Here is a 25,716-nt window from a genome sequence, read left to right on the forward strand (position 1 = left end):
AATTTTCCCCAAATGACCACCCCAGCTAAAGTAATAGCAACAGGGAGTGGGATAGAAAGAAAAATGCACAAAGCATGTTGGTTTTGGGGTTGGTTGGTGGCAAAGTTTGGGGGATACCAAAGTTTGATAATGCTTTTTCCTGAAGCACTTAGCACTGAATATTAAGAAATTACTGCTAAAAGATTGTCAGCAGAACCTCAGCCTTTAAGTCTGTAATTCCAAGTTCTAAAGAAAAGCAAAGTCATAAAAATTCCCTAAGGCCCATCCCTATAGACTGTGCCCAGGGAGAAGAGGTGCTACACTCAAATTCCAAGAATATTTATACTCCCCCTGAACTAGTATCCATTTTTAAAATTTGTTTTGTTAAGTAAGCTCTACAACCAACGTGGGGCTTGAACTCACAACCCCAAGATTAAGAGTCACGTGCTCTACCAATGGAGCCAGCCAGGCACTTCCACTAGCATCCATTTTTAGCAGCTCATATCAGAAAACAGCCAACTGCTTAAACCTAGACTAAAATGACATTAATAAAAGTCATCCCATTGATTAAAAGCACTCCAGCCATTCGAAAAATAAGCATCAACTAAGAGGTATCAGGATGAGAAAAATCACTGATTTGAGTCATTCAGGTTGTAGGAAGGAGAACATTTTTTTATCAATATGCAATTTTATCTTCAATAGTATAAAAAATAGGGAAAATTATAGCTCTTACCTGGATTTGCAGTCCATCTAAAGTAGAGAACCTGAGAGATGTTGGGGCAGTCATTAAAGATAAATCACCAATCTAATAAGTCCCAGCCGTGAGACCAAAGTGACCCTTGACTGCTCTTCTAGTAAGCTCGTTGTTAGCCATGAGCACTAACCACTAAGTGGAGCGCTAGGTGATGCAAAGAAATCCCCGAAAGGTCTAAATGAGATAGCTACTTTCCTAATGGACTGATACCTTACAACTTCCTTTTCTGTGCATCACTCAAAAAAGTTTTTGAATGTTTCTATTGGATCTTCTCTTCTTTATATAAACAGCATGATGACCACACTTCTCCATTTGTACTCTCATTTGAGAGAGCTGCCCTTGACTACTGAGTATAAAGATGAGGAATGAAAATCTCTTACTAATTCACGTACTTAGGGTCAGAAGGAACATCTCAGTCATTTAAAAAAAGGAAAGAAGAAAGAAAAGAAAAGAAAAGAAAAGAAAGAAAGAAAGAAAGAAAGAAAGAAAGAAAGAAAGAAAGAAAGAAAGAAAAGAAAAGAGAAAAGAAAAGAAAAGAAAAGAAAAGAAAAGAAAAGAAAAGAAAAGAAAAGAAAAGAGAAAAAATGAAATGTCCAGTGACTTTGGTACTCTGACAAGAAATAATGATATTGGTCAGCGGGGTACAGAGAGTAAGTGAAGATATCCTACTCCCTTTGTTCTGTACATTCTCAGCAGAAAAGTCAGAGCACAGTCCCCAGTGCCAGTGAGACTATACCCTGCTACAAAAAGTTCAACTAGTACTCCAAGAGGTCAAGAATTACTTTAATATTTTTTTTCTTAAAAAGTTTAAATGGCAACACAACCGTAAAGTTGGTACATCACAGAAACAAAGGTCTTTGCAGGCAACACTGATTGGGAATAGCAAAACACTTGGGTGGTGAAAAAAATGAGACTCTAAATTATATACAATCGTAGCTAAGGGTGATATTGAAAAACAGTCTTATTTACTGTGACTCAAGATTTAACTTGCCATTATCTATTGCTTATTTATTCAGGGTTGTAAATAATACTTATATAGAGACATAGAGATGTGTAAAAATGAAACATTGTGAAAAAAATACAATTTTTCAATTTCATATGAAACTCAAAGTATAAGTTTTGTCCAATATGGAATGTACCTACATTTGTTTATATCAGGGCTCTAAAATCCATTTAAAAATTGTTTTTTGTTTTTAAAAAAGAAAACAGCTAACCCACCATGCAAGTTCGCTGTATATCTTGCTTGCTCAAAATGAGCATTTTCAGGTGAGGTCTGTTTTTTTTTTTTTTTTTTTTCTGCCCAAAGTCTAGTATGATTCTGTAGAAGTTGTACTGGCCCAATGGTGGTAAGAGTTCCCATGAAGAGCCTGATGGCAGCATCTGGATGAGAGGCAGTCTGAGTAATGCCAAGTGAGTAGAGAAGAGGGAGGTAAGAGCCCAAATCCTTATGAAGGATGACATTCAGTTGTTAAATTTTAAGGGGTACCCAATGGCTTTTTCCAGGCACTCGACTAAAGAGCCAGCGGAAAGAAAATCCCTCTCTACTTCTACAAATTTGATATAGATGGATTTGGGGGAAATTCCGGGATCCACGATACAGTTCTGAGATAAAAACCCATTAATACCAACCCAATCTTTGCTGAAGGTTTTGGCATTTGCCTGGAAATGTAAAAATAAGCATTGCTGGAGAGTCCTGACCTCAGCAATCCCGAGGTAGCAATAGATTATTCGGGTGGGTTCGATTTCCACCTGTAATGAGGCTTGCGCTGAGAGGGTCTCCAAGTCAACCCGGCCCTCCTTTCCTGGGTCCAGAGGACGTCGCTCCAAGTGCGGTGAAGGGGGCCTCTCAATACATTCTTCGTAGCCAATGGCATAAAGGCCTGGACTTTTGGGAATGCCTCCTGGTAATAAATATTGAACCACGTTCCCACCAGTTGGTTTGGAATGGGCAATGGGTATCCAGTCAATTTCCATGTGCAGCTCCAGGCATCTAGCCTCACTAATGGTGATCTCTAAGAATTTGTAGTAAACATTTTTCCAGTTCATTTTCTGCACACGGGTCATAATGATTCGTCCCTCGGGCTTCTCGGAGTTGAAGTACTCCCGGAGTCGCTTGCCAAGGGGCACCTGGGAGCTGATCTCAGCATAATGATAACGGATGTCCTCTTTCCAACGGGTGTTATAACCAATTCCAAAAATGGCCAGTTTATTAGAAAGATGAAGCCTTGAAAAGTCTGTCCAGCTCTGAAATAGTTCCCATTTCAATTGTACTGATTCCAAAATCTGTACAATGTTTTGCATGATGTCTCTCTTCCTAGAAAGAGAAATACAAAGTCAAATTCCTCAGGGATCAGCACGGTCCAACAGAACTTTCTGCATTGATGCAAATGTTCTAGATCTGTGCCATCCGATATAGTAGCCATTAGCACTTAAAATGTGACCAGTGTGAGTGACACAGGAGATTTTTAGTCATAACTGGAAATTACGGTTAAATAGTGGCTACCCTATTGGACAGTGCAGGTCTAGATAAACACAGCATTAAAATCTGAGAAATACTCTTTCCTAGGAAGTTTCTAGGAATTATTGATAAGCTGCTTACCATTACTTCTATAGTCTGGCTGTATTAAACTTAGTAACTATTGATATGTAAGACCCTAAGATTTCAGAAACCCAAGGATTTAGAATTTAAAATTTTTTTAATTTATTAATTCCAGTATAGTTAATATACAGTGTTATATTAGTGTCCGGTGTACAATATGGTTTAACACTTCCATACAACAGCCAGCGCTCCTCACGACAAGAGCCCTGCTTAATCTCCATCCCCCATTTCCTACCCCCCACCCCCACTCCCCTCTGGGAGTCATCAGTGTGTTCTCTATAGTTAGAGTCTGTTTCTTGCTTGGTCTCTCTCTCTCTTCTCCCTTTGCTTGTTTTTTTTGCTTCTCAAGTTGTATACAGTGAAATCGTATGGTATCTATCTTTCTCTTACTGACTTATAAAGTGGCTATTACAATGCATATGATGGCCTTCAGACCTAAGTACCAAAAGCAGATGAAGGATGTTGTATTTAAAAAACTATCCACTATTACTTAAAGTAATGAATAACTTAATTTCTAATCTGTAAATTCTTAAGAGTTCAGTTATTTTGACCCATTCATGCTTCCTGTAGGAAATGTACAACAGATTATGACTAATGACCTGATGCAGAAACAAAATGGTATTTTCTTCTATTTGTCTGAAATTCATTACTACTCCCAAATTTAGAAGAATGGTCAGTTAAGCACAGAATCAAGATCTGAGAATTCAGATGGAAAAGGTCTACATCAAGCTTAGGATTTAAAAGGGAAAAATGAATGAATGGAGACTACTCTAGAAAAAAAATTTGTTTTTAAGATTTTATTTAGTTATTCGTGAGACACACACACGAGAGGCAGAGACATAGGCAGAGGGAGAAACAGGCTCTTTTCCCCCGCAGGAGCCTGATATGGGACTCGATCCCAGGACTCTGGGATCATGACCTGAGCCAAAGGAAGATGCTCAACCACTGAGCCACCCAGGAGCCCCTAGAAAATATTTTCTAAAGTGGAACAAAAGTATAGAAATAATTTTGATTTGGATAGTAACAGGGAAAACATGCTGGGAAGTTCTTGTTTCACATGCTGCTTAACTCATAATTCTAACTGATACTTCATGATAACTCATGTGCTATATATGAGGGGATATGTAATTACAAGTTTGTTTCTCAGGTATGGCAAAACTTTGATATTGAAAGACTGAAGTCTGTTAAATATTAACCTAGCAACAGTCTCTTACAGTTTTATCGTTACAGGTTTGAGTTACAAAAATATTCAACGACCACCCTTATGTACAATCAAATGTAGGCAAGAGACAAGAGGTATATCGTTGCTAACAGGTTCTTGGAAGGAGATAGATGCTTCAAAGTTTCATATTAAGATCCTTGCATCTTGGGGGTGCCTGGGTGGCTCAGCTGGTTAAGCATCTGCCTTTGGCTCAGGTCATGATCTCAGGGTCCTGGGATTGAGCCCCGCATTGGGCTTCCTGCTCAGTGGGGAATCTACTTCTCCCTCTGCCTCAGCCCCTCTCCTTCCCCTTCCTCTCCTCCTCCCCCTGCTTGTGTTCTCTCTCTTGCACTCTCTCTCCCTCTCTCCAATAAATAAATAAAATCTTTAAAAAAAACAAAACATAAATCCTTGTATCCTCTAGGGGAAGAGTTTGGGGAACAAACTGGGGGAAGCTTCCACATAGTCATTTTCAATCTGTCCTCTTAACACTCTTTGGCTTTCTTTGTAAGATGACAAGACGCTAAGATTTTGTTATCTGCTGCTGCTTGGAGCCAAAGACTGCCCTAGACTCCTCTTCCACTCTTTAGTTTGTTATGAAAGTTCTCAAGCTTTGGAGTGGCCATCAAGATGAAATCACTGCATTTCTGGAGAACTGTTTTTCTTCTCAGAGTACACAAAGGCACTCAGTTGATTGCTAATGTTTAGCTTGGTGTTCATGAGGTGAAGATATAGGACCGTGCTTCTGCATGAATGCTTTAAAGAAAAGCTCTCTTTCGTAGCCACCCTGCTTCCTCATCCTCTTTTGAAATGCTACACTGATCACAAGGACTAGGCTAAGGACTTGAGATGGACGGCAGAGATTTTCATCTGTTCTGCTCACTGATATATCACAATGCCTGACATAAAGTAGGCACTTGACAAATAAACATTGGCTAAATGAGATTAGGTGACTCTTCTTTATGGATGAAGGATGGTATCTTTTAACTACAGGCTATGTCCACTAGCTCAGGCTAATCCCACCTATACTTAGAGGGGAAAAAAAATCCAATGCCCAGATGGAATTATTTTACTCAGCACTCTCCTAGCCCTAAATAATCAATAAGGAACAGTTCTGAAGAAACTTGCACTGGAAAATAAATGGCCTAATAAGAACCACAAAAATCTCTCACCATGTGAGCTAGAACCTGGAGAGCAAAGCTGTCTATTTCTATGGAACCTGTCAGTGTCTTGCCCTGCTGCTCTGATGCCAACCTGAAGATCCCTGGGCCTAAGACTCATCACATTTTCAAAACTATGGAGCACAGTGAAAATGAGACCCAGTTATTTAAATGGCTCTAGAGAACTGTCTATTTTAGTTCCTGATTTCTAAAGTTCCAACCACAGGAAAAGTGCAGATGGTTTGAAGGTGACACTAATTCTGTGAGGTCTGAGTTCACATCAACTGGGCCTCCCCTGTAGTGAAACGAAGTGGTAGTGAAAGGACGAGTGGGATGTTTTAGTGAAGGAGAGACAATGGCCTTTTTGGGGACTAGGGGTTTGAAGGTAGGGACTAGTAATAATGCATCTTTAAAAATATTCATCAAAGTTTCCCTTCCTTTGGGACATTCTGATGTCACAATTTGAAAACAGACCCATTTCCTAACAAGAGATGGCCTCAGTAAAACCTACTGACTTGAGTCATAAACTTCTTTTTTGAGGGGTAGGGAGTGGTTATAATTTTAAGGAATAATCCTGGATCCCTAAACTTTCACCCTCTCCCCAGATATGGGAGCAACTGGTACTCTGGTCCCACAGATACTCTGAAGACAGTAGCATTCGCAAAGCAGGTGGTGGTGGTGTTTTGCTCAGTGAAAACCACAGTTTCCTTTTCATATTGCTTGTTGCTTATCATACCACCTTGCCTGTTCTCCTTTTTTCCCACCATATCCCTCAAACATCAAGATCACATATGTGGAATGAAATACAGAAAGAAAAAAAAAGGGGGTGCTATCAATGCTTCCAGGTGACCAGGTGGGAAAAAAAATGGTGTTCCTCTACTTTTCCCATAAATTCATCTTTTAATATATTTGTTTCATACATTTAATCAGGGACTTCCTTAAAGTTAAGGAATAATTTCCTTAAAGTTATTGAAAAGAACCACAAACATAGTATCACTGAAACCCAGACACCTGTGCTATCCTTACAGAAGAGATACTGCTGAGGGAGGAGGATCAGGTGAAGTAGCTAGCCAGTGGAAGGAGTCTAGCCCCAGACTTCATCTTTCTTCTGGCAACTACTTTCTTTTCCAAATGTATAAAAAGGCTACCTACGAGCTTGATTTTTGATCCCCAAAATGTAATATCATAAGGAAATGTAAGTGCCCCTCTGGCCCTCCTGTCACCTCACCCAACCCCAGCTAAACTCAGGGCCATTTTTGTGCTATAATTAAACACCTACATATCTACATCTGCATACAGGGAAGCACCATCAACACATTTATTTTTGTGTAATACATTTATTTCTTTACGTTGTATACAAAATCCTCAACATTTTAGATTAAATACTAGCAAATGTAAGCTAAGAGGATGAGAAGCAGTGAGTACACTTGCTCCCTCAGTGGTACGGCAGTTACTTTCCATACGTGCCTAATGACAGCAGTGACTTTCTAGGTCTTCCCAACAGTCATTAAATTTAGGTAAATACACTTTGTAGAAAGAAGCATCTACTTACTGTGCTTCTTCAGAAGACTCTTGTTTTATTTTTAATGTTCTCTTTGTGACAGGTATTTCATCTGAAAAGCAAGGTTTTTGAAACAAATTATATTTTTCTAAGTAGCATACATTTAGGCAGAGAAGTAACTGTATTGACTGTTCATCCCATACTTTCCAATGCAAGGCTGTAATTGTAGTGTCAAACCCTGTCCAATGCCAGATTTATAAATATAACTCTTTTATAATGAGATGCATACATTTATATGCAAGATCAGAAACCAGCTCTACAAGTATAAAATTCTTCAAGGTCACCAGTGGATTGCTAGCTAGGAGCTTAAAGCTTAATTTCACTGCAAACATGATTTTTAAAGGAACGAGAATGAAAAACGATTCTCTTCTATTTAGATTTTCTGTGTAGGTTTTACAGAGCAATTTTCGCCCCAGTATCATGATCAATATACTCTGGACATTATTTTTCCCTAAGGTTTGGGTGACTTAACTCTTTAGGGCAAAACTCCCCGTAATGGGAAGCCAAAGCAATTTAGACCTTATTATCTTAGAAATTAAAAGGCAGCCATCATTTGGCATCAGCCCTTTCTATTCTCCCAATCTTTACATTGCGTTACTCTTACAGTTTTATAGCCTCTTTCTTCTCTCCCTTCCAATATTGAGAGATTTTTTTTAATAGCATTTGTAGGAGATATTAGCATTTAATCCTTTTTCTTTTCAATTAGCATTTCTTTATCATCAGGAATTCTATGAAATGGTGCCTATGGATTTTTATCTTAAGCTAGGAAAGCACATTTAGAGTGCCAATCCTACTTATAGTTCCTTGGAGGTTGCCTGAGCAACTCACTGAGGAGTCGAAACATTTACTTAGAAGTGAACACTCATCACATAACTTGCTATCAAAGCACAGTGGCTGCAGCAGAAACTGGATTCGGACTTCCAAAGTATGAAAATCCAAACTGGAGCGTTTGTTGCAAAAAAAACCAACAAATATTAGACCACCCCAGTTTGGACTTGACGGCCAGGAGTTTTGTTTTCCATCTTTAATGCTAAGTCTAAATACTTCCAGCTACTGCTTGGATGGGATCCTTCATGAATTGTGAAGGAGTATAATCACTGACAAAATTCAAAAGCAGCTCTTTTCAAGATAAAATGAGGCTTCTCTTCCTTTTTTTGTTTTGTTTTCTTTTGTTTTGTTCAGACTCAAGTCTGGCTGGGGACCTTTTCCAAATCATAAAGAGAAAAGTATTTGGAATAATGGAAGGAAAAGATACTCATGAGCAGCTGAACCAAGAGTTAACATTCTTGGCAGCTGTCTTAGAACCAAGGATATGCAGGATATTTTAAACTGCTTAGGATTCCACCTGCCACTGATTAGGAATTCTGTGTCTTTAGGACTTTTGCTGGTACCCAAATCCAAATGACCAACACCAAGCACCTGTTGGCAATTTAGGGCTAAACCAACGATGACCAAATTGCCCCCAAGTAAGGCTGGCTGTGTGCCTGATGCTGACAATGGGAACGGTACCAGAAGAAATGACAGATACTAAGTACTGGTGCATATATAAAGGTGTACACACACACACACACACACACACACACACACACACACACACACATTAGTTAAGCATCATATATATTGGCTTTCTTACCCAATTCCTGATCTGTTGGATAACCATGGAGATCCTGACTGTGGTTTCCCCAGTCCTCCTGTGGATACTCCTCCATAGTGCTGCCATCTGACTCCAGCTCCTGGTACAAGCCACTACTGTTAATAAGTACAGGCTGGCAGGGCTGAGCATCCCATCCTCCCTGACCAAACACCTGTTCCAACTGTTCAAATGTGTAACTGCTCTTTCTTTTCCCAACACCATGTTCTTTCACCCGACTGTAACACCTGCGAAGGGTCTAAGACACAAAGTCTTTTGTTATTCCTTTAAAGCTGTACTTCCTCTTCCAGGTACGGACCACAGATATTAATTACTATGAGACAGACACAGACAGACAAACAAAGACACATTGTTACAGGAATGCTAGATTTCAAATTCATTATTATATTAGAAAAAAAAACTAATTTAGCATTTACTCAAACAGGTTATAATTCAAACAATTATTTTGCAATTAATCATCCATTTAACAACAAGAAACATTACAACATTATTGCATGTACCCCATACACATATTTTTATACCCCCACTCCCCCCTTAAAAAGAATAAGAAAAAAAAAAAGAAAAAGAAAACAAGAAATACCAGCCAGCCAATAGGATGCACACCTGCCACAGAAGAGAAAGAGCTGCTATTGTGCCCAGAATTTGGAAAAAGTGAGGGAAGGGAGGACAGAAAGAAGAATTTCCCAAAGCAAAGAATATAACCTTCCTTACGCTTAAGAAGGAAAACAGAGTAAAAAACAATGCCTCAATGAATCAGCTAGTAAAACATATTACTTACAAAGTCTGTAGTCCTTACTAACTTACTCTGTCTTTAGGGAAGTTGCTAAAATTTGAAGGAAGTCAAATCAATTATGCTACAGATCCCTAGTCTCAAACATCAACCATTAAGAAACAACACACTACTTCCTACAGCAAAAGATCAGCCAATACTCATCCATTCTATCAACTCAAACTGCCAGCTAAACAAACCAACAAAGGAGGCCAATAATTTCCTTTTTTGTTGGGGGGGGGGGAGTGAGGTGGAGGGGTATCATTTCATTTCTTCCTCTGCCTTGTGCCACACAACAAATAAAAATCACTACTTGAGTCCACAGAGAAAACCTGGATGATTTTATTATCTTGCACAACCCTTCCATTTTCATCTTGGTCTTCTAATGAGTACTTCTGATCATTTGCCCAGTTTTGTTAATTAATGGTAGATCTTAATTCTGTCTTACATGATATTTTAAAGGATAAATCATGGACTTAGTCCTGGCATCCAAATTTAGTTAGTGCTACCCAGTGTCTATCATCTCTGCTCCTCTTGCTCCTTCTAATCTCCCTTCTACTTGACTGGATTTCACTCAGTTTTCTTGAGAGACAAGACCTTTTCTCCTTGATGGCTCCCAAATATTTTCTAACTCAACTGTGCAAAACCAGCTCACCTCAGACTTAATTTATATGCACTAGCCAGACTGTAAGTTTCTCCTAACAGTGAGATTACTTTCCACTTTCCATAAGCCAATATATCACATATTCTCACCAAACTAAACCAACTCTTAATAATCTTTACAGAGCCTCCGTGAAAGTTCCATATCTACAAATCACAGTTGACAAACGACAAGAAGACACTGTCAAATACTTTGCAGATCTGTCCCCTGAGAACAGAAATCCAGATGGGCAAAAGGAATAATAAAAGCATGACACATAGGATGATCTTCCTCAGACATAAACACAGCCGTGATGTGTTACCCCATCTGAAAAACCAGCCAGTCTACCCCCTGCATAAGCACCTGCCTTTCTCCCTTTCTAGAGAACTCTTCTGGTGCCTCAAATGATGCCTTAAAGAACTGAGATTTCTGATTAATGCACTCTTAAAAAAAAAAAGTGTTCCCTCTTTGCCTTTGTAAAACATAGTTACAACTACATAACACAAAACTTTCTAGAAAAAAATCAGACATGAACTTGGGAAATGTGTCTCAGGGCAACCCTTCCAATGGAAGGAGACATATGCCTGCAGCAGATCTCATTTGACTTTCTATATATTCTCCTTTCCCAGTGCCCTCTGCCCTCCTTGCAGGGATTGGAATTTGAATTGCAAACATCTCCTGCCAATTTATTTTTATCTCACAATGTCTAGTTGCTGCCTCCAAGAACATCCCAACCACTCTTTTCAACTGCTCCAAGGACCGTACATGGAGAGTCCCGGCCGTGTCCCTTTCACCCTTCCAAGGCCATAAATGGAGATGCCACTGCTCACTTCTGACTGGCTGCCTAGAGAAAAGCATGCAGCACACCAAAGAGCCCAGTCAGATCTGTCACTAAGGGTTATTTCAGAAGTCAAGAAATAAAACTGATGTTCCTTTGAAGAAAGGTGCCACGGTTATCAGGATGGGATACAGGCATAAACAAAGCCACCAATCTCTGACAATATACATGGTGGGAAACCACAAAAAAGATTTACTTTCTTTGAAACCACCAAATTGAGCTTGAAATTTTAATTGGCTTATGTAATTGTGAATGAGGAAACTACCAATATCTAATGATTTTAGATATGGAAGAACAGTCAGATGATATATATTTCATCAAAAAAGGCTAAAAGATCTTGCCTCCTCTTTCATCGTGTACTTTTGTAATACACTTTGATAGTGTAATGTGCTGATATGTAAAATATCTATCAGGAGCCTGGAAGACAAATGTTTAGTAATTCCTAAATCTGTATGATAGGAATTCACTATATTGAAATCCTGTTGAAAGGATTTCCAAATTGATTTAACTCTCTTAAGACATAAATACACATAAGAGGTACCTTCTGGGTTCAGTAAAAGATCCACAGATCCAAGGAGAAGCTGTTTGGATAGGACACATCAACTAAGATAGAAAAAAAAAAAAGTGAGAACTCAAACGTGAAATTGACCACCACTATAGGAGACACTGGAATTCAGTGAAACTGCAGGGACTTTAGAAACGGATAAAAGGAGCATATGGAGACCTTCCAATCAGAAAAAGTTACACTTCCCACGCTCTAAATGATGAACCAAAGCAGGCAATTAAATGACTGTGTGTCTGTGTCAACAGTCCTAAATAAGCCAACTTAAAAACCTACTCTAAATCTGAGATTAAGAGAACGCTCCAGAATCTAGGAAAAACAAAGTCTCACCTCCCATTTCAGACAGCCATGCCAAACCCAACAAGAATCTCAGTTTAGCCTACTTGGAAGGCCATTTCCTACTCAACACAAATACCTTACTTCCCTTCCTTCTTTCTTTACCTCATTTGTCTTAGAAATGTGCAGTAATTTAACGTCTAGCACTTATTTTTTTAATTAAGATCTTGGTGGGGGGGCAGAGAACGGGGAAAGAATCTGCTTAAAATTATTAAAGACTAGTCTATTCACAATTGCAAAGAATAATATTATCCTTATTGGCTAGAAATTTCCATGGTAAATCAATCTTACAATCTCACTGGGGAAGAGGAGTGAGATAACATTGTTATCTTGAATGAAGTCAGAGGGACAGAGGTCAGGAGGAGTCAAGAAAATCTGGAAAGAAGAACTAAAGCATAGGTAACAACTAGATCAGGCGGTCAAATCAGAGGAGTTCGTAGGGAACCGATTTGGAAAAAATGCCAAGTGTTTAATGATTCCGACAGGAAAAGCACCAGAGAGAAGACTAAAGGTTGTCCCATTACCAAAGCAGGGAGGAAAATCAGGTGGCTGACAACTGATAATTTATAGACAGAGCAAAAGTTTTATCAAAGTGTAAGATTGGAGTGAAAGGAAATGAGAGAATAAAGATGACATTCATTGTGGATGAATGTAAGGGGGGGGAGGGTCTGGGGGGGAGGGGAGCAGGTAAACAAAGGCAGGAGTCTTAGATTGGCAGGATTGGGGATTTAACGGCAGCAATGCAGAGAGAGACCCAAGGTTACAGTACACGTAACATTAAATACAGTGCACAATGCAGCTATCTTGCCAAAGTAAGTAAATCCAGTATTGGGTTGTATAAGCAGAGGAATCACATGTAAGCTATGAAGGTGGCTCTTCCTCTCTATTCAGCATCGGTGAGGCCACAGCTGGAGCACAGCATTCAGTTCTGGGCATCGAACCAGCTACAAGAGAGGGAAATTGTAGAGTTCAGAAAAGGGTAAATAAAATAATGAAAGGCTTGGAAAATAAGATCTATCAGCGGGGCCAGTGGTTTCATCAAAGCCCTTCCTGACATTATATAAGCTACTGGAGGGGGGAGTGGTAAAAACAAGGTCTCTTCCATTTCAGTGTCCTCCAATCCCTCGTTGACTTTCAGGAAGTAGAAGGAATTGAATCCTTCCCTGGTGTAGCAAAGCAGGGAAGCAAATGAAATAAATCGTATGGGCATATGCCAACCAATTCTGCTACTGGCTCAATCATTTTCTCAAAATTTGCCCCATTGCATATAATCATAAGATAATCACCATGACAAAACCACTGTTCTCATAGAACTGACTGCAGGTGGGGCAGGGTCTATATAATGAGGAACGGAAATAAGGCTTAATAACTACATAAATGTGTTGTTTAGAAAACACTGGCATGATCAGTCTAAGATGTCAGATGAAAAATAAAGTCAAACTGCAGGGCAGGACAGCTTAGTTATTATAGCAGGAAACAATGTTATAAGAAAAAACAAGCAGTGAAACAGATTTTCAAAGGCAGTTGTCAAATTGGACATCCTAGGAATGGATTACATAGTTGATCTTAACCCTCTGGCAACTAAATATAAATTTGAGACTTTTTTAACCCCAATGATTACATAAAGAATATACTTATTTACAGTCCAAGTCTTAAAAATCACATATTTCACAAGAGATAGGGGAAATTATCCTGGGGGCAAATCTCCAATGACTAATTGTTTATAAAAGTGTTAAAAACAACACCTCAGCCTAAGATGTGTATTTTGTAGCAAAAAAGTCTTTGTGAAATATATCTATCTTCTTTCTTCCTTTAAAGTTACTGCTTTAGGGGCACCTGGGTCTCTCAGTGGTTGAGCATCTGGTCCTGGGATCAAGTCCTGAATCAGGCTCCCCTGATTCCTATGTCCCCAGACATAGGGAGCCTATGTCTCTGTCTGTCTCTGTCTCTCTCTCTCTGTTATAAATAAATAAATAAGTAAATAAATAAATAAATAAATAAATAATTTTAAAAATAATAAATACAATAAAGTTACTGCTTTTGGAGAACCTGGGTGGCTCAGTTGGTTAAGCGTTTGCCTTTGGCTCAGGTCATGATCTCCTGGGATTGAGCCCCACATCAGGCTTTCGGCTCAGCGGGGAGCCTGCTTCTCCTTCTGGGCCTCTCCCAACTTGTACTCACATTCTCTCTCTCTCAAATAAGTAAATAAATTCTTAAATAATTTATTGCTTTATTGTAACTGTTACAACTAGTTGCTCTTAGTTAATGAGGCAACAACAACAACAACAAAATCACTGAATTTATTGCAATATCTTGTAGAGAGAGTCAAAATTTCTTTAGCTAGCTTTAGTTTCTTACTGTGAGCACAAAAGGTGGAAAATTTTTAAAAACCTGAAAGAGGAGACATGAGTAAGTAAACACATTTCTGCACACAGTAAGAGGGATATTATGAGTACAGCATATATCACTGCATATGTGTGTATATTACACAGAGCTGTGACTAATGATTAGGAAGTCACTGGAGGCACAATCCATCTGGGGCCAGCAGAAGTTTTACTACCTATTTTCTTAGGTTCTCCAATATATCAAAATCTGGCAAACTGATTTGCCAGGCACCTAAATCCTTTAAAACCAAGCAACTCTAAATCCCAACAAATCAAAACCAAAACCAAAAATATAGCACTTGTTTCACACTCCCCCAGTCCTTAGCGCTACAGGGGAGGTTTTGGCAAGTGAAAGATATTTTTTTTCTTAAATTTTCTTTTTCTTTTTCCTCTCCAGAATAGAGGTTCTTAACTTTTTTGGGTCATGGATCCCCTTCCCAGAAAAACACACATATAAAACTGTTCTATACAATTTTAAGGGGAACACAACTCTCTGAAAAGCCCATACAAGAACCTCACGTTCAGAAACTGCTCTATACCATGTTGTTGTTTCTTCCATAAAATACATCAGGTATTAGTTGGAAGTCCTAAAACAAGGCAGACTTAATTTGTGTATCAGGTTTTATAAGAGATTCTAAAAATTGGGACAACCAGTTTAAGTACAATTTAATCAGTTTGCTCCGTATCCTGTTCATTTAGATAAGGCAGCATTAATATTTCCTTCAGGAGGTAAATTAGTCAAAATCTCCTGCTTTTTGAAAGAAACGATTTCTAGCAGTAAAAACATATAAGGATATCAATTTACTTATCACAAAAATATAGCACTTTTTCCCCACCTGCTAGGGAGGAAATCTTTTTTCTGAAGTGGCAATCAGGCAATATTAAATGATTCATAAATTATGCCAATTATCTGTTCCAATTGAATCACATAATATATGATCATTCATTATCTGATTCACTTACCAATACAGATGCTAGATAAACTACATAAGGTAACAACTTACAACAGGGAAATTCACCATCTAGAAACAAGTATAGGAAAGAAAGTCTTGACTACTTTCCTTAGTAGCCACAATGGCTAAGCTTTAGCATCTTCCCATTTTAATACTTTCTAAAGACCAAAAGGTCTCAAAGGAATAGGCAATGTCTACACTAATTAGTCCTTAACCCAAGGGGACTAAGTCTGATATATCATTCTGCTGAAATCATTCATATCATGGTCATCGATGTCTTAATTACTAAGAAAATTACCCTCAAACTTTGTCCTTAACTCACTGGAGCACCTGATACTATTTATTATCTGTATATCACCATCCTTGCGGGATAATCTCGTGGGTGAATGGAGCTGCCAAAAGCTCCAAGAGCAAAGAGCAAGGTTTCAGCTTCCAAAATATTATGGGCATTTTGAATGGAAAAGAACCTCAGATTATGTTAGTTCACCTTCCTCACTTGACAAATGAGCCAAGGACCCAAGACAAATAGGTAGTCCTTCAAAAGGGATTTGGCCAAAAAAAAAAAAAAAAAGTCCCAAATGCCACTCACATAATGTGAATGTTCCCTAAGAGAATATTCCCCTAGATCATAAACTCTGTGAGGTAGGAATTATGTCTGCCTAGTTCACAGTTTCCCTGAGCCCAGAATACTGCCTATCACATAAGAGCTATATATTTATGTGTGTATATATATTTATTAGGTAAATGAATTAGGGTAATTTCTACATTGTAAACCACTAGCAGGATTATTTTTTTCCTGGCGAAGAAAACAGGAAACTCCCTGTATAACCACTATGGTCTATTATCTTTATAGAATCGATAACTCCAAGGTAGGTAAGGCTCCTACTTGAAAAAAGCAGGAGCAAAAAAGGGTATGAAACACAAATACAGCTATAATTAGCAAAGCAAACTCCCTCTGTAACAAAAGGAATAACTGCAGAGGGCAAGGGCTATTTTAAAAATATCTACCATTCTGGTTTATATTTTTCCTTGGGTGGGGTCACTCACCAAAGAGAGCTCTGTCACTCTGTCCAAATATTATTATTACTTATGCCTTACAAATTATATAATATAATATTCAAGGATATAAAGTAGAATTCTGTCAAAGATAGAAAAGGAAAAAAGACTCAACTGTTCCCTGGATTCTGATTGGGTCAAACGGAAGAACGACCACCAGAAACCAAGAGATCTTACCTCGCTGGAGCCCCAGTCTCTGTAGGGAACTGTCCAGGATTGATTTTATCAGCTCACACCGCATTCCAAATCTGGCTATGAATGACTCACTTTTGTGTCTATAAAAGTACTGTCTTCATGAGGGAGAGAGTCTTGCGTAGAACAAATAATGCAGGAAATTTTGATTCTGAGTATCAACTCTTCTAAGTTTCCTAGTTCCTCCATGCTAGCAGGTGAGGGTCCTATCCATTCAGACTATGCAGAAAAACCCTCAAGGAGGATAATACCAATTGTCAAAAACAAACATCTTCCATTGCTCAAGAAACTATATTCATATGACCATAAAGTTTTTAACCCTATACCATTGGTAAATCATAAGGGTGCTCATACAATATCTCCTATTGGTGGCAACACTGTACAAGCCATACCTAGTAAGTGTAGTCATGTTTAAGGGCTTCTCTGGGATACAAGAATCCTTCTAGGCGTGAAATCCTCAAATGCTTCTCTATTTAGAACAAGACAGGTCAAAATATTAGGGCTTACCGAACTGCTTAACTATTTCAGACACAAGCAGCAACAGATAGTTAAGAGTCAAGACAGTCACATACCACTATTTGCCTAGAACTTCTTCGGCATCCAAATGGGGGAAAAATCAGTTGTTTGGCAAAGAATTAACCTGGATTAGGTTATTTTCATCTGACCTCCTACATCACTTCTGAAGTTACTACATTAGCATCTCTGTTAAGTCTTTTTCTTAGTAATTCACACCCGGGGGCATCACCTCAAAGTGGTATTCAGATGATATTTAAAATGTTAACTTCTATTAATATGTGAGAACTAAACACTCAAGAGAATTATCTAAAATATTTCTAGGATAGTAGGGGAGAATCATTCATCTGTAAAGGCCTCCCACACCAACATCCCACACTGCACACTAATTGGTCCATAATCAACCATGTCTAACAATTAAAAACTACACATGCAAACACACACACGTGCACACACATTACAAAAATACCTCACACAGCTTTACCATTACAATGCTGTCCTGCTCCCCAAACAAAGGGTACTTTCTACCAGCAATGAGACCAGTGTTTAGAAGGGAAATGGTGCAAAGCAGTTCGCCTCCCCCAATGGCCACCTCATTCCTTTCATGTGAACCATGAAAGTTTTGTAGTTCTTTTCTAACTAAAAACTACCATCTATTATGCAAAGATAATCTATAATACAAATTCTTTCCATTAGTAAATTTTACATCTTTGGTTGTGACATCTAGACAAAATCATGGAAGAAATAAGGTTATTAGAAATCCTCCATCAAGGTATCTGGGTACAAGCATTAGTCCTGACTGAATCTGGGACGAGATTCAGTCAATTGTTTTAAAAAGGGTAAATACTGGGGATCCTTGGGTGGCTCAGTGGTTTAGCGCCTGCCTTCAGCCCGGGGCGTTATCCTGGAGTCCTGGGATAGAGTCCCACATCAGGCTCCCTGCATGGGGCCTGCTTCTCTGTCTGCCTGTGTCTCTGCCTCTCTCTGTGCGTCTGTCATGAATAAAGAAATAAAATATTAAAAAACAAAAAAGGGGGTAAATATTGAATTAAAGTTGACCCTTGAACAACACAAATTTGAACTACAAGGGTCCACTTACACGTGAATTTTTTCAATTACATTACTGTAAATATATTTTCCTTTATGATTGTCTTACCATTCTTTTCTCTAGCTTATTTTAAGAATACAATATATAATACATATAACACAAAAAATATGTTAATTGCTCATATCATCAGTAAGTCTTCCAGTCAACAGCAGGTTATTAGTAGTTAAGTTTTAGGGGAGTCAAAAGTTATAACCAGATTTTTGACTGTTAGGTGTCCTTAACCCTTATGTTGTTCAAAAGTCAACAGTACTTCAAAAAATAGTGGGTTTTTTGCATTTACATGGTATAAACTACAGATCATAAATGCATGAAAAGAACACATCTTCATATGCTGACAGATATCCCATGAAAAACCTGAAAATAAGCATGTTTTAAGTTTATGCATCTGTCCTTGGGCAACCTGAACTTATATAGGAAGTTGTTAGAAAGAAATTCAGGTAATCATAAACACTTTTTATAGCTCATTTGGCTGTATTTTTATATTTTATTCTTACCTTTATGAGGATTGCTAAAAGCAATGGCCATATGAAAAATGTAGTCTACAAAAATCAAACATTTTCCATATGTGGCTCAATGTCCTGTGCAATGAAGGTAAAAACCGTAACTACCACTTCTCTCAGTGCCTACTGTGTGCTGAGATTTGAACTAAGCAGTTTATATTTATTATTCCTAATTTTTACTGCTAAAAGAGAGGGTCCTAGGAAATAGCCTGCGGAGTCCGTGCAGCAGGCTCACTGAGGAAGGCTCTTGAAAACACCTCTAAGAGACTGACCGGAATAGGGTTGGGCAGACAAAGTTGAAATAAGATACGGCTGCAACAGAGGCCTTGGCTAACCCAAAGTGACATGTGGCAACCGGGATGACCCTTCAGAGTTGTCCTGAACTGGGGCAAGGTGGCTGGCTGTATGTTGAATTTCAGCACTGACCAGCCACTGGATTCAGGCTGCCCCTGGAGAGGGAGTCTAACCTTGGGAGAGGTAGCTCCCTTGGGCTAAGGGAACTTCCTTCCAGGAATTCAACTGGAAGCCCTGGCCAGTTATTTGTCCAGGTGTGGGGGCGGGCAGATTAGCATCTTATTCCTGGAGGGGTCTGGAGAGTGTATCCCATGTATATGAAAGATTTGTGATATATCCTTATTTAACTAAATCGTGAACTAAGGGAAAGGTAAGAGCTTATCCAAGGTCACTATCAGAACCTCGTTAACATAAATTTCGGTTTCAAAGCTAAGATCTGGTGTTCCCCTCTTCGGTAGACATTGAAAAGTATAGAAAGTCATGGTGTTTACCTTTTTGCCATAATTGCCAGGATGTTTATACAGAGCTCATTTTATTTTATTTTTTCAGAGCTCATTTTAATATTTAGCAGAAGTAACCATATTCATGTGGGTTACTCCCTGCACTCTCCTATTTATTTTGTTTTTAGCTTTCTTCATATGCATATATACTTTGGGGGGGCACATTTACATTATATATTACAAACAGCCCATCTCATCCTCATCATCTCTAAGAAGAGTAAACCATTTACATATTAGGTGAACGATGGCAGCTTAGGTAATGGACATTCCATGGCCTCTTTTCGGTAAGCCACATCCTTACCTGCTTTTACTGCCAAAAAGTAATTCTACCTTTAAATCCTTCTGCAGTTCAAACTTACTTCCTTTAAGAGAAGTTGGTAGTTCAATAAATATCATCATTTCTATAAAGATTTGAGCAAACTGAGTCTTTAACAATAAAAGCCTTATTTATGTTTCAACACCTGTTGTCTTTCTTGAGACTTCCAAATCAGATCTTTTTCACTGTGCTTATAATCTCAGGACACCATGAATTATCTGCAAGGATTTGAAAACTTCTGTTTTCCTTCCGTGATAAGTAACATGTATGAGCATAATAACATCCATCTGTGTTGCTATGTGTTTTGGCTATTGCATTTGATTGTTTATGATCACACTGTTGCCAAAAACTTACTTCCATTGTTAACATTTATAAAAGGTGGGCTGATGATTCATAAAGGGGGAACAGAAACAAGTGGTTAAGAGCATGGAGATAGACTGCTCAGTCTAACTTCACCACCTGCTAGCTCTGTGACATTAAATGAATTAATCTCACTGTGCCTCAATTTCTCCATCTGTTTGGTGGGGCTAATAACAGTACCTCCATCATAGATTTGTTGTGAGTGTTCAATGAAAAATGCAAACAGAGCACTTAAAACCGTGTCTACCTAATAGCTTGTACTCAGTAAATGTTCATTATAACAAAAATGACAGTCATACCACATGGAGACCACTTATAAATAAAGGTTAGTTTAAGTAAAGAAAGCCCCAAAATTTTATCACAAAGCACATGGCAGGAACAACAAACTGTAGCAGTTAGTATCAGAATTTTGTCTGGAAGTAAGTTTCAACTAAACCACCTCATCTGATGTTAAAGGATTGCTAGCTTGATTTTCTCATTTTTAGTTTTATTGGTATGTAAAAGTAATTTAAAGTTATTTTTGATTACAAAGGAGATCTGTAAATGTTATACCTAGATTTAGGTTTGTTACATATTAAGTAACATTGTTGTATAAGCATGCTTCAGATTTTTCAAGTTTCAGAAACACCTGATTATACTAGTATAGCTCCTTTAACTTTTTGCTTGTATTTCCTCTTTATATATAAAGGCCAATCATTTAACTATTTTCAAAGGTCTGTAGTCTTGGCAAGAATATGGTGACTAACACTGACATATAAAGAAAAGGGGAGAAAAGGAATCCTAACTAACCACAGGAATAGGCCTCACTCATTGGGCAACCTGCATATGAGAACCAGTAGGCAGACGAACAGCATGAATCAAATAGTAAGTATGGATGACCCATAAATTTTCCTTGAGTTCGATAGGGGAAAAAAGCATGTGGATCTCTCATTCCTGTTTTGGCGCATGGAAATTTACTGGAATTAAAATCATGGGGCTCCTGGGTGGCTCAGTCAGTTAAGCGTCCAATTCTTGGATTTGGCTCAGGTCCTGATCTCACCCCACTTTCGGCTCCATGTTCAGTGGGAGCCTGCTTGACTATTCTCTCCCTCTGCCACTTCCCTGCCCCCTTCCTCAAATAAATAAATAAATCTTAAAAAAAAAAATCAGTTTCACCACTTCTTGAAAAATAACATGTCATAGGTATGTAATTAATCATGCTACCATGAAGTTAAAACTTCCCCACTGATTTTTCTTAATTCTGTAATGTGGTTTACAAAGGAAAAATATTATTTTATACTGTTCTAGAACAGGCACGACTCTGATCCCTCAAAGTCCAACTATTAACCATGTCTCCTAATCGCAAAAGAGAGAAGGGACATTACCTGATTATGCTGAAGACTAAACAGGGGTGCTCATTATCTAATGACTGAATGAATATTAACAATGTTGCACTTTGCTGCTTGATGGGGCAAACCTCAGTGACCTGAGTGGACATATCACAATAAAAAGGTATAATATAAAATCATGTAACTCTTGTTAATAAAGAAAAGGCAAACTGAACCTCTATGGCTAACATACAATGAAAGATAAGAGCTCAAACATTCCCGGGCGCCTGGCTGGCTTGGTGGTCAGCAGAGCATGTGACTCCAGATCTCAGTGAGTTCAAGCCCCATGTTGGATGGGGAGCTTACTTAAGGGAAAAAATAAAGAGCTCAAATGTTATAAGGTCAATAAGACTGATATCTATTAATATCATATTTGAGTGGCCTTCTTTCTTTTGTGCTATTTGTTTTGAATTGCATATTTAAAATATCATATTGGTTTCTATTAGAATGTAAGCTCTTTGAAGGGAGGGTTTGTTTGTTTTTTTTCGATTTTGTATTTCTAGCACCTAAATCAGTGCCTGGCATGCAGAAGCAGCTCACCGGATTTTTTACTAAACGAATGAATGAATGAATGAATGAATGAATGAATGAATAAAAATTCCCTAACATTTTATATGGTAATTGAGAGATCAAATATAAGGTTAAGATTCTTTTTGACCTATCACACTCTTCTTTCTAAATCATAAACCAGCTCCTTCCATTTAGAGAAAGTATCTGTAAATTTAAAATAATAATAATAAAAGCAGTTTTTGAAGATATGAACTTTATTCTGGTTTTATTAGTATCAATTACAAACATAATTGACTTATTCAAATAAATGAAGAAATCTGAAGGTAGATATTAGAGAAACAATATAGTGAGTTTCAAAACTTCAGGCTATTACAACAAAATAGACTTACACAGGCTGAGAAAATGCAACTAGAAAACATATCTAAGTAAATAACTTCCATTCTACTGCATCAATTTGTATAGAATGAAGTATTACTTGGTAGCTCAAAATATGTAATTTATGAATATAGCCAAGAACACATATATAAAAATAAAATGATGGCTGTTATTCCTAAAGTCTGAGAATAAACACAGGTTTGTATTTTACTAAGGAATAACAATACATCCCGCTAAGTGACAAGATAAAACTCACTTGATTAGTGCCGAGAGAAAAAAAAAAAGTTTTTCCACTGGCTCAAGGACTCTCAACTACAATAAGTTAAGAATTAAAACAGACTTAAATACATGCCTTTTTTCCAATATGCAGACATTTTCCAGTGATTCAGAACAGTAGGGGGAAGACTCCGTATAGATTACAAACTCCAGATAATTTATAACATATGCATACCAGGCACAGATTCATTAAGCACTCATTCTGAACACTGAATAAAGTTTTTGCAATGGTCAATATCAGGCAGACAAACACACTGCATGGGCCCCACAACAGAAATAAGATTAGAGAGTACCTAATAATCACAGCAACCCTAACAATCGTTTAAAACTAAAGCTCTTTGTGGTACTGGTCTTTGTTTTTGACATTTTTCCTATTTTGAAACCTTTTTGATACACAGATGTGACCTTCATAAAGGGGGGGAAATTGCTATTCTATCTGACATGAACATACTTCAGAGTGCCTGTATGACAATTAACATCTGAAATTGGAGACGTGACTTTAGTCCTTGCCCTTTGGTAATGTTAGAAAAGAGGAAAAAATAAAAAGGCAGTATCATTACTTCTGAAAATCATAGAGATCAGAATCCAAGAGACTCCAGAGTACATCCTAGAGGTAACAGGACTGTGCTAAAATGGTGTTTTAGATGGGTTCTAGAACCAACTCTAAAAACTGAGGTTACGAAGCACTGTGACAATCTTTGAGGACTGCAACAAAGAATCCTGTGTAAGTGGGTAGAAGCTGTGACCGGTTAAGATCTATCAAACCCTACAGATTAGAATTTTCAGATTCCCCAATCAACCCCTCTGATTTGGGTATATCTGAAATCTACTGTCTTGTTTTCATCGCACTTCTTGTCAAGCTTACTGCAAGAAGCCTCTGAATGGTCTTTGCGCTTCTAAGTCTCATCCTTTCCAACTCATTTCCACATCACAGCCAGTACTAAAACCTAACACTAACCATGTCCACTCCCCATCTTACAGCTCTTTGATGATTAGGGTAAAGTCTAAACTCCTTGGTTCATCATCTCACCTCTTGTTTATGTCTCCAATCTCATTTCTTATCACTTCCCATCTCCTTCCACCTTCTTCTCTCAAACCCTAGGCTCAGGCTATCTAGAACTACATAGTATAAAACATTTCACCAGAATGCCTGGGATACAACCTGTTCCAAATTATGATATTTCTGAAGTTCTGACACCTTAAATCTAAAAGAACACAATGACTTAAAAACCTTGATCTCACACCAATATCTTCTAATCTTTTATCTAACTGCAGGTTAGGGCCCATTAGTGGGTTGGGAAATCAATTTTAGTAGGTTATGACCACCTTTCTAAACATGCCAAATGGGAGATGAAGAGACAAAGCATAGGGGGTCAAGAACTGTTGTGGGAAGAGGACCCAGGGGCAGAGAGAGGGAGGCTAGAGAGACAGCAGGTGAATGAGGAGCTGGTACAGGGTAGAGGGATGAGTACAGGGAGGAGCACTTGAAGACTGCCAGCGTGGGGGAGGCGGGTCAGCTGAGCCTGTGGGCACAGGGCACACACGGAATAATGGGGAGGCGTTGTGCTCCCCACCAGGTGTTGGCGTACATCAGTAGGGCCACATCAAGCAAATCTAGGGTATCCCTGGTCTACTCCATGCCCTCCCAGAATGTGTCCCTGCGGCTGCAGGGCCTCCGGGAGAAAGACTCTGGGTCCTACCGCTGCTCTGTGAATGTGCAAGACCATGAAGGCAAAAATAGGAGCCATGGCAGCAAAACTTAGAACTCAGTGTGCTGGGTGAGTGTGAAGTACACTTTGCAAACCTTCCCCATGGGGGGAGGGGGGGACAGGCAGGTCTCTCTCCCAAATGGCAGAGTGTTGAGGTTGGAGGAGGGGGGTACAGGGAACATTTTGGGGGTGGGGATGGCAGGGGTCTATTTTCCCTTGGGTTTGAGTTTTTAACCCATCTCCCTGCTCTAGTTCCTCCAACTCCTCCCTCCTGTCGCCTCCTGGGCGTGCCCTGCATGGGGACCAATGTGACCCTGAGCTGCCAGTCCCCAAGGAGTAAGCCAGCTGCCCAGTACCAGTGGGAGCGGGCACCCCCATCTGCCTTTGGCTCAGGGTATGATCCTGGAGTCCCGGGATCGAGTCCCACATCGGGCTCCCTGCATGGAGCCTACTTCTCCCTCTGCCTATGTCTCTACCTCTCTCTCTCTCTCTCTCTCTGTGTGTGTGTGTGTGTGTGTCTCTCATGAGTAAATAAATAAAATCTTAAAAAAAAAAAAAAAAAGATGCACTGCTCTGGTTTTTCTATATAAGAATGAAATATATAGGGCAGCCCCGGTGGCGAAGCGGTTTAGCGCCGCCTGCAGCCCAGGGTGTGATCCTGGGGATCCGGGATCAGGTCCGTCGGGCTCCTTGCATGGAGCCTGCTTCTCCCTCTGTCTCAGCCTCTCTCTTTCTCTGTGTGTCTCTCATGAATAAATAAATAAAATCTTTAAAAAGAATGAAATATATAATAGATATCTGCACAACTACAATCTAACACTACAGAAAGGTTATTCATCAAAACATAAAATTGTCTAGAATTGGTATCCCACTCTACTGTTATTCCAAAACTACCTGCTCCACCCCATTCTTGGTCCTTTAAGACACCAACTAGTCAATGGTAGATTCTAAGTCATACCTTCATCAAATGCCATGCGTGGCGTGACTTCTAAACAGCTTATCACTTATGAATTTTTTGGAACTACAGCGTTTAGGTGTTTTCAGTTTAGGATTCTTGAACAAAAAATATTTTACCATATTTGTAGTTTTCAGTGTCTTAGGTTATGCTGTCTTTGGTCTTTTACCCCAACTGCTCATCTCTCTCTTCCTTCTCAGTCCAGTCCCACGTTACCTTCAAGATCCACCTCCTGAGAGGCTATGATCCCAAGATACCCTCCTGGGCCTTTGCTGCGTGCATCTGAAGCACAATGAAC

At 38.9% G+C, this 25,716-nt stretch overlaps 1 protein-coding gene across 15 annotated transcripts in view; it reads right to left on the reverse strand.

Annotated features, from left to right (window-relative positions):
* Positions 1 to 1,495: 1,495 nt before the first annotated feature.
* MSANTD2 (Myb/SANT DNA binding domain containing 2) overlaps positions 1,496 to 25,716 on the reverse strand; it is a 31,814-nt gene continuing 7,593 nt past the window's right edge. The window contains exons 1-5 of one of the 15 annotated variants that reach the window (XM_072822503.1): positions 11,694 to 12,883; positions 9,060 to 9,143; positions 8,888 to 8,987; positions 7,246 to 7,306; positions 1,496 to 3,047 (exon numbers count right to left, since the gene is read on the reverse strand). In XM_072822503.1, the coding sequence (XP_072678604.1) occupies positions 2,195 to 3,047; positions 7,246 to 7,306; positions 8,888 to 8,963 (990 nt within the window). In that variant the 5' untranslated portion in view covers positions 8,964 to 8,987; positions 9,060 to 9,143; positions 11,694 to 12,883 and the 3' untranslated portion in view covers positions 1,496 to 2,194. Of the gene's footprint in view, positions 3,048 to 7,245; positions 7,307 to 8,887; positions 9,219 to 11,693; positions 12,884 to 12,904; positions 12,995 to 17,027; positions 17,105 to 25,716 lie in introns of those variants that run through there. The other 14 variants (XR_012028807.1, XM_072822505.1, XM_072822500.1 and 11 more) reach the window with 14 other exon arrangements.

The sequence above is a fragment of the Canis lupus genome, chromosome 3 (genome assembly GCF_048164855.1).
Source record: "Canis lupus baileyi chromosome 3, mCanLup2.hap1, whole genome shotgun sequence".
In the NCBI taxonomy this organism is placed as follows: Eukaryota; Metazoa; Chordata; class Mammalia; order Carnivora; family Canidae; genus Canis; species Canis lupus.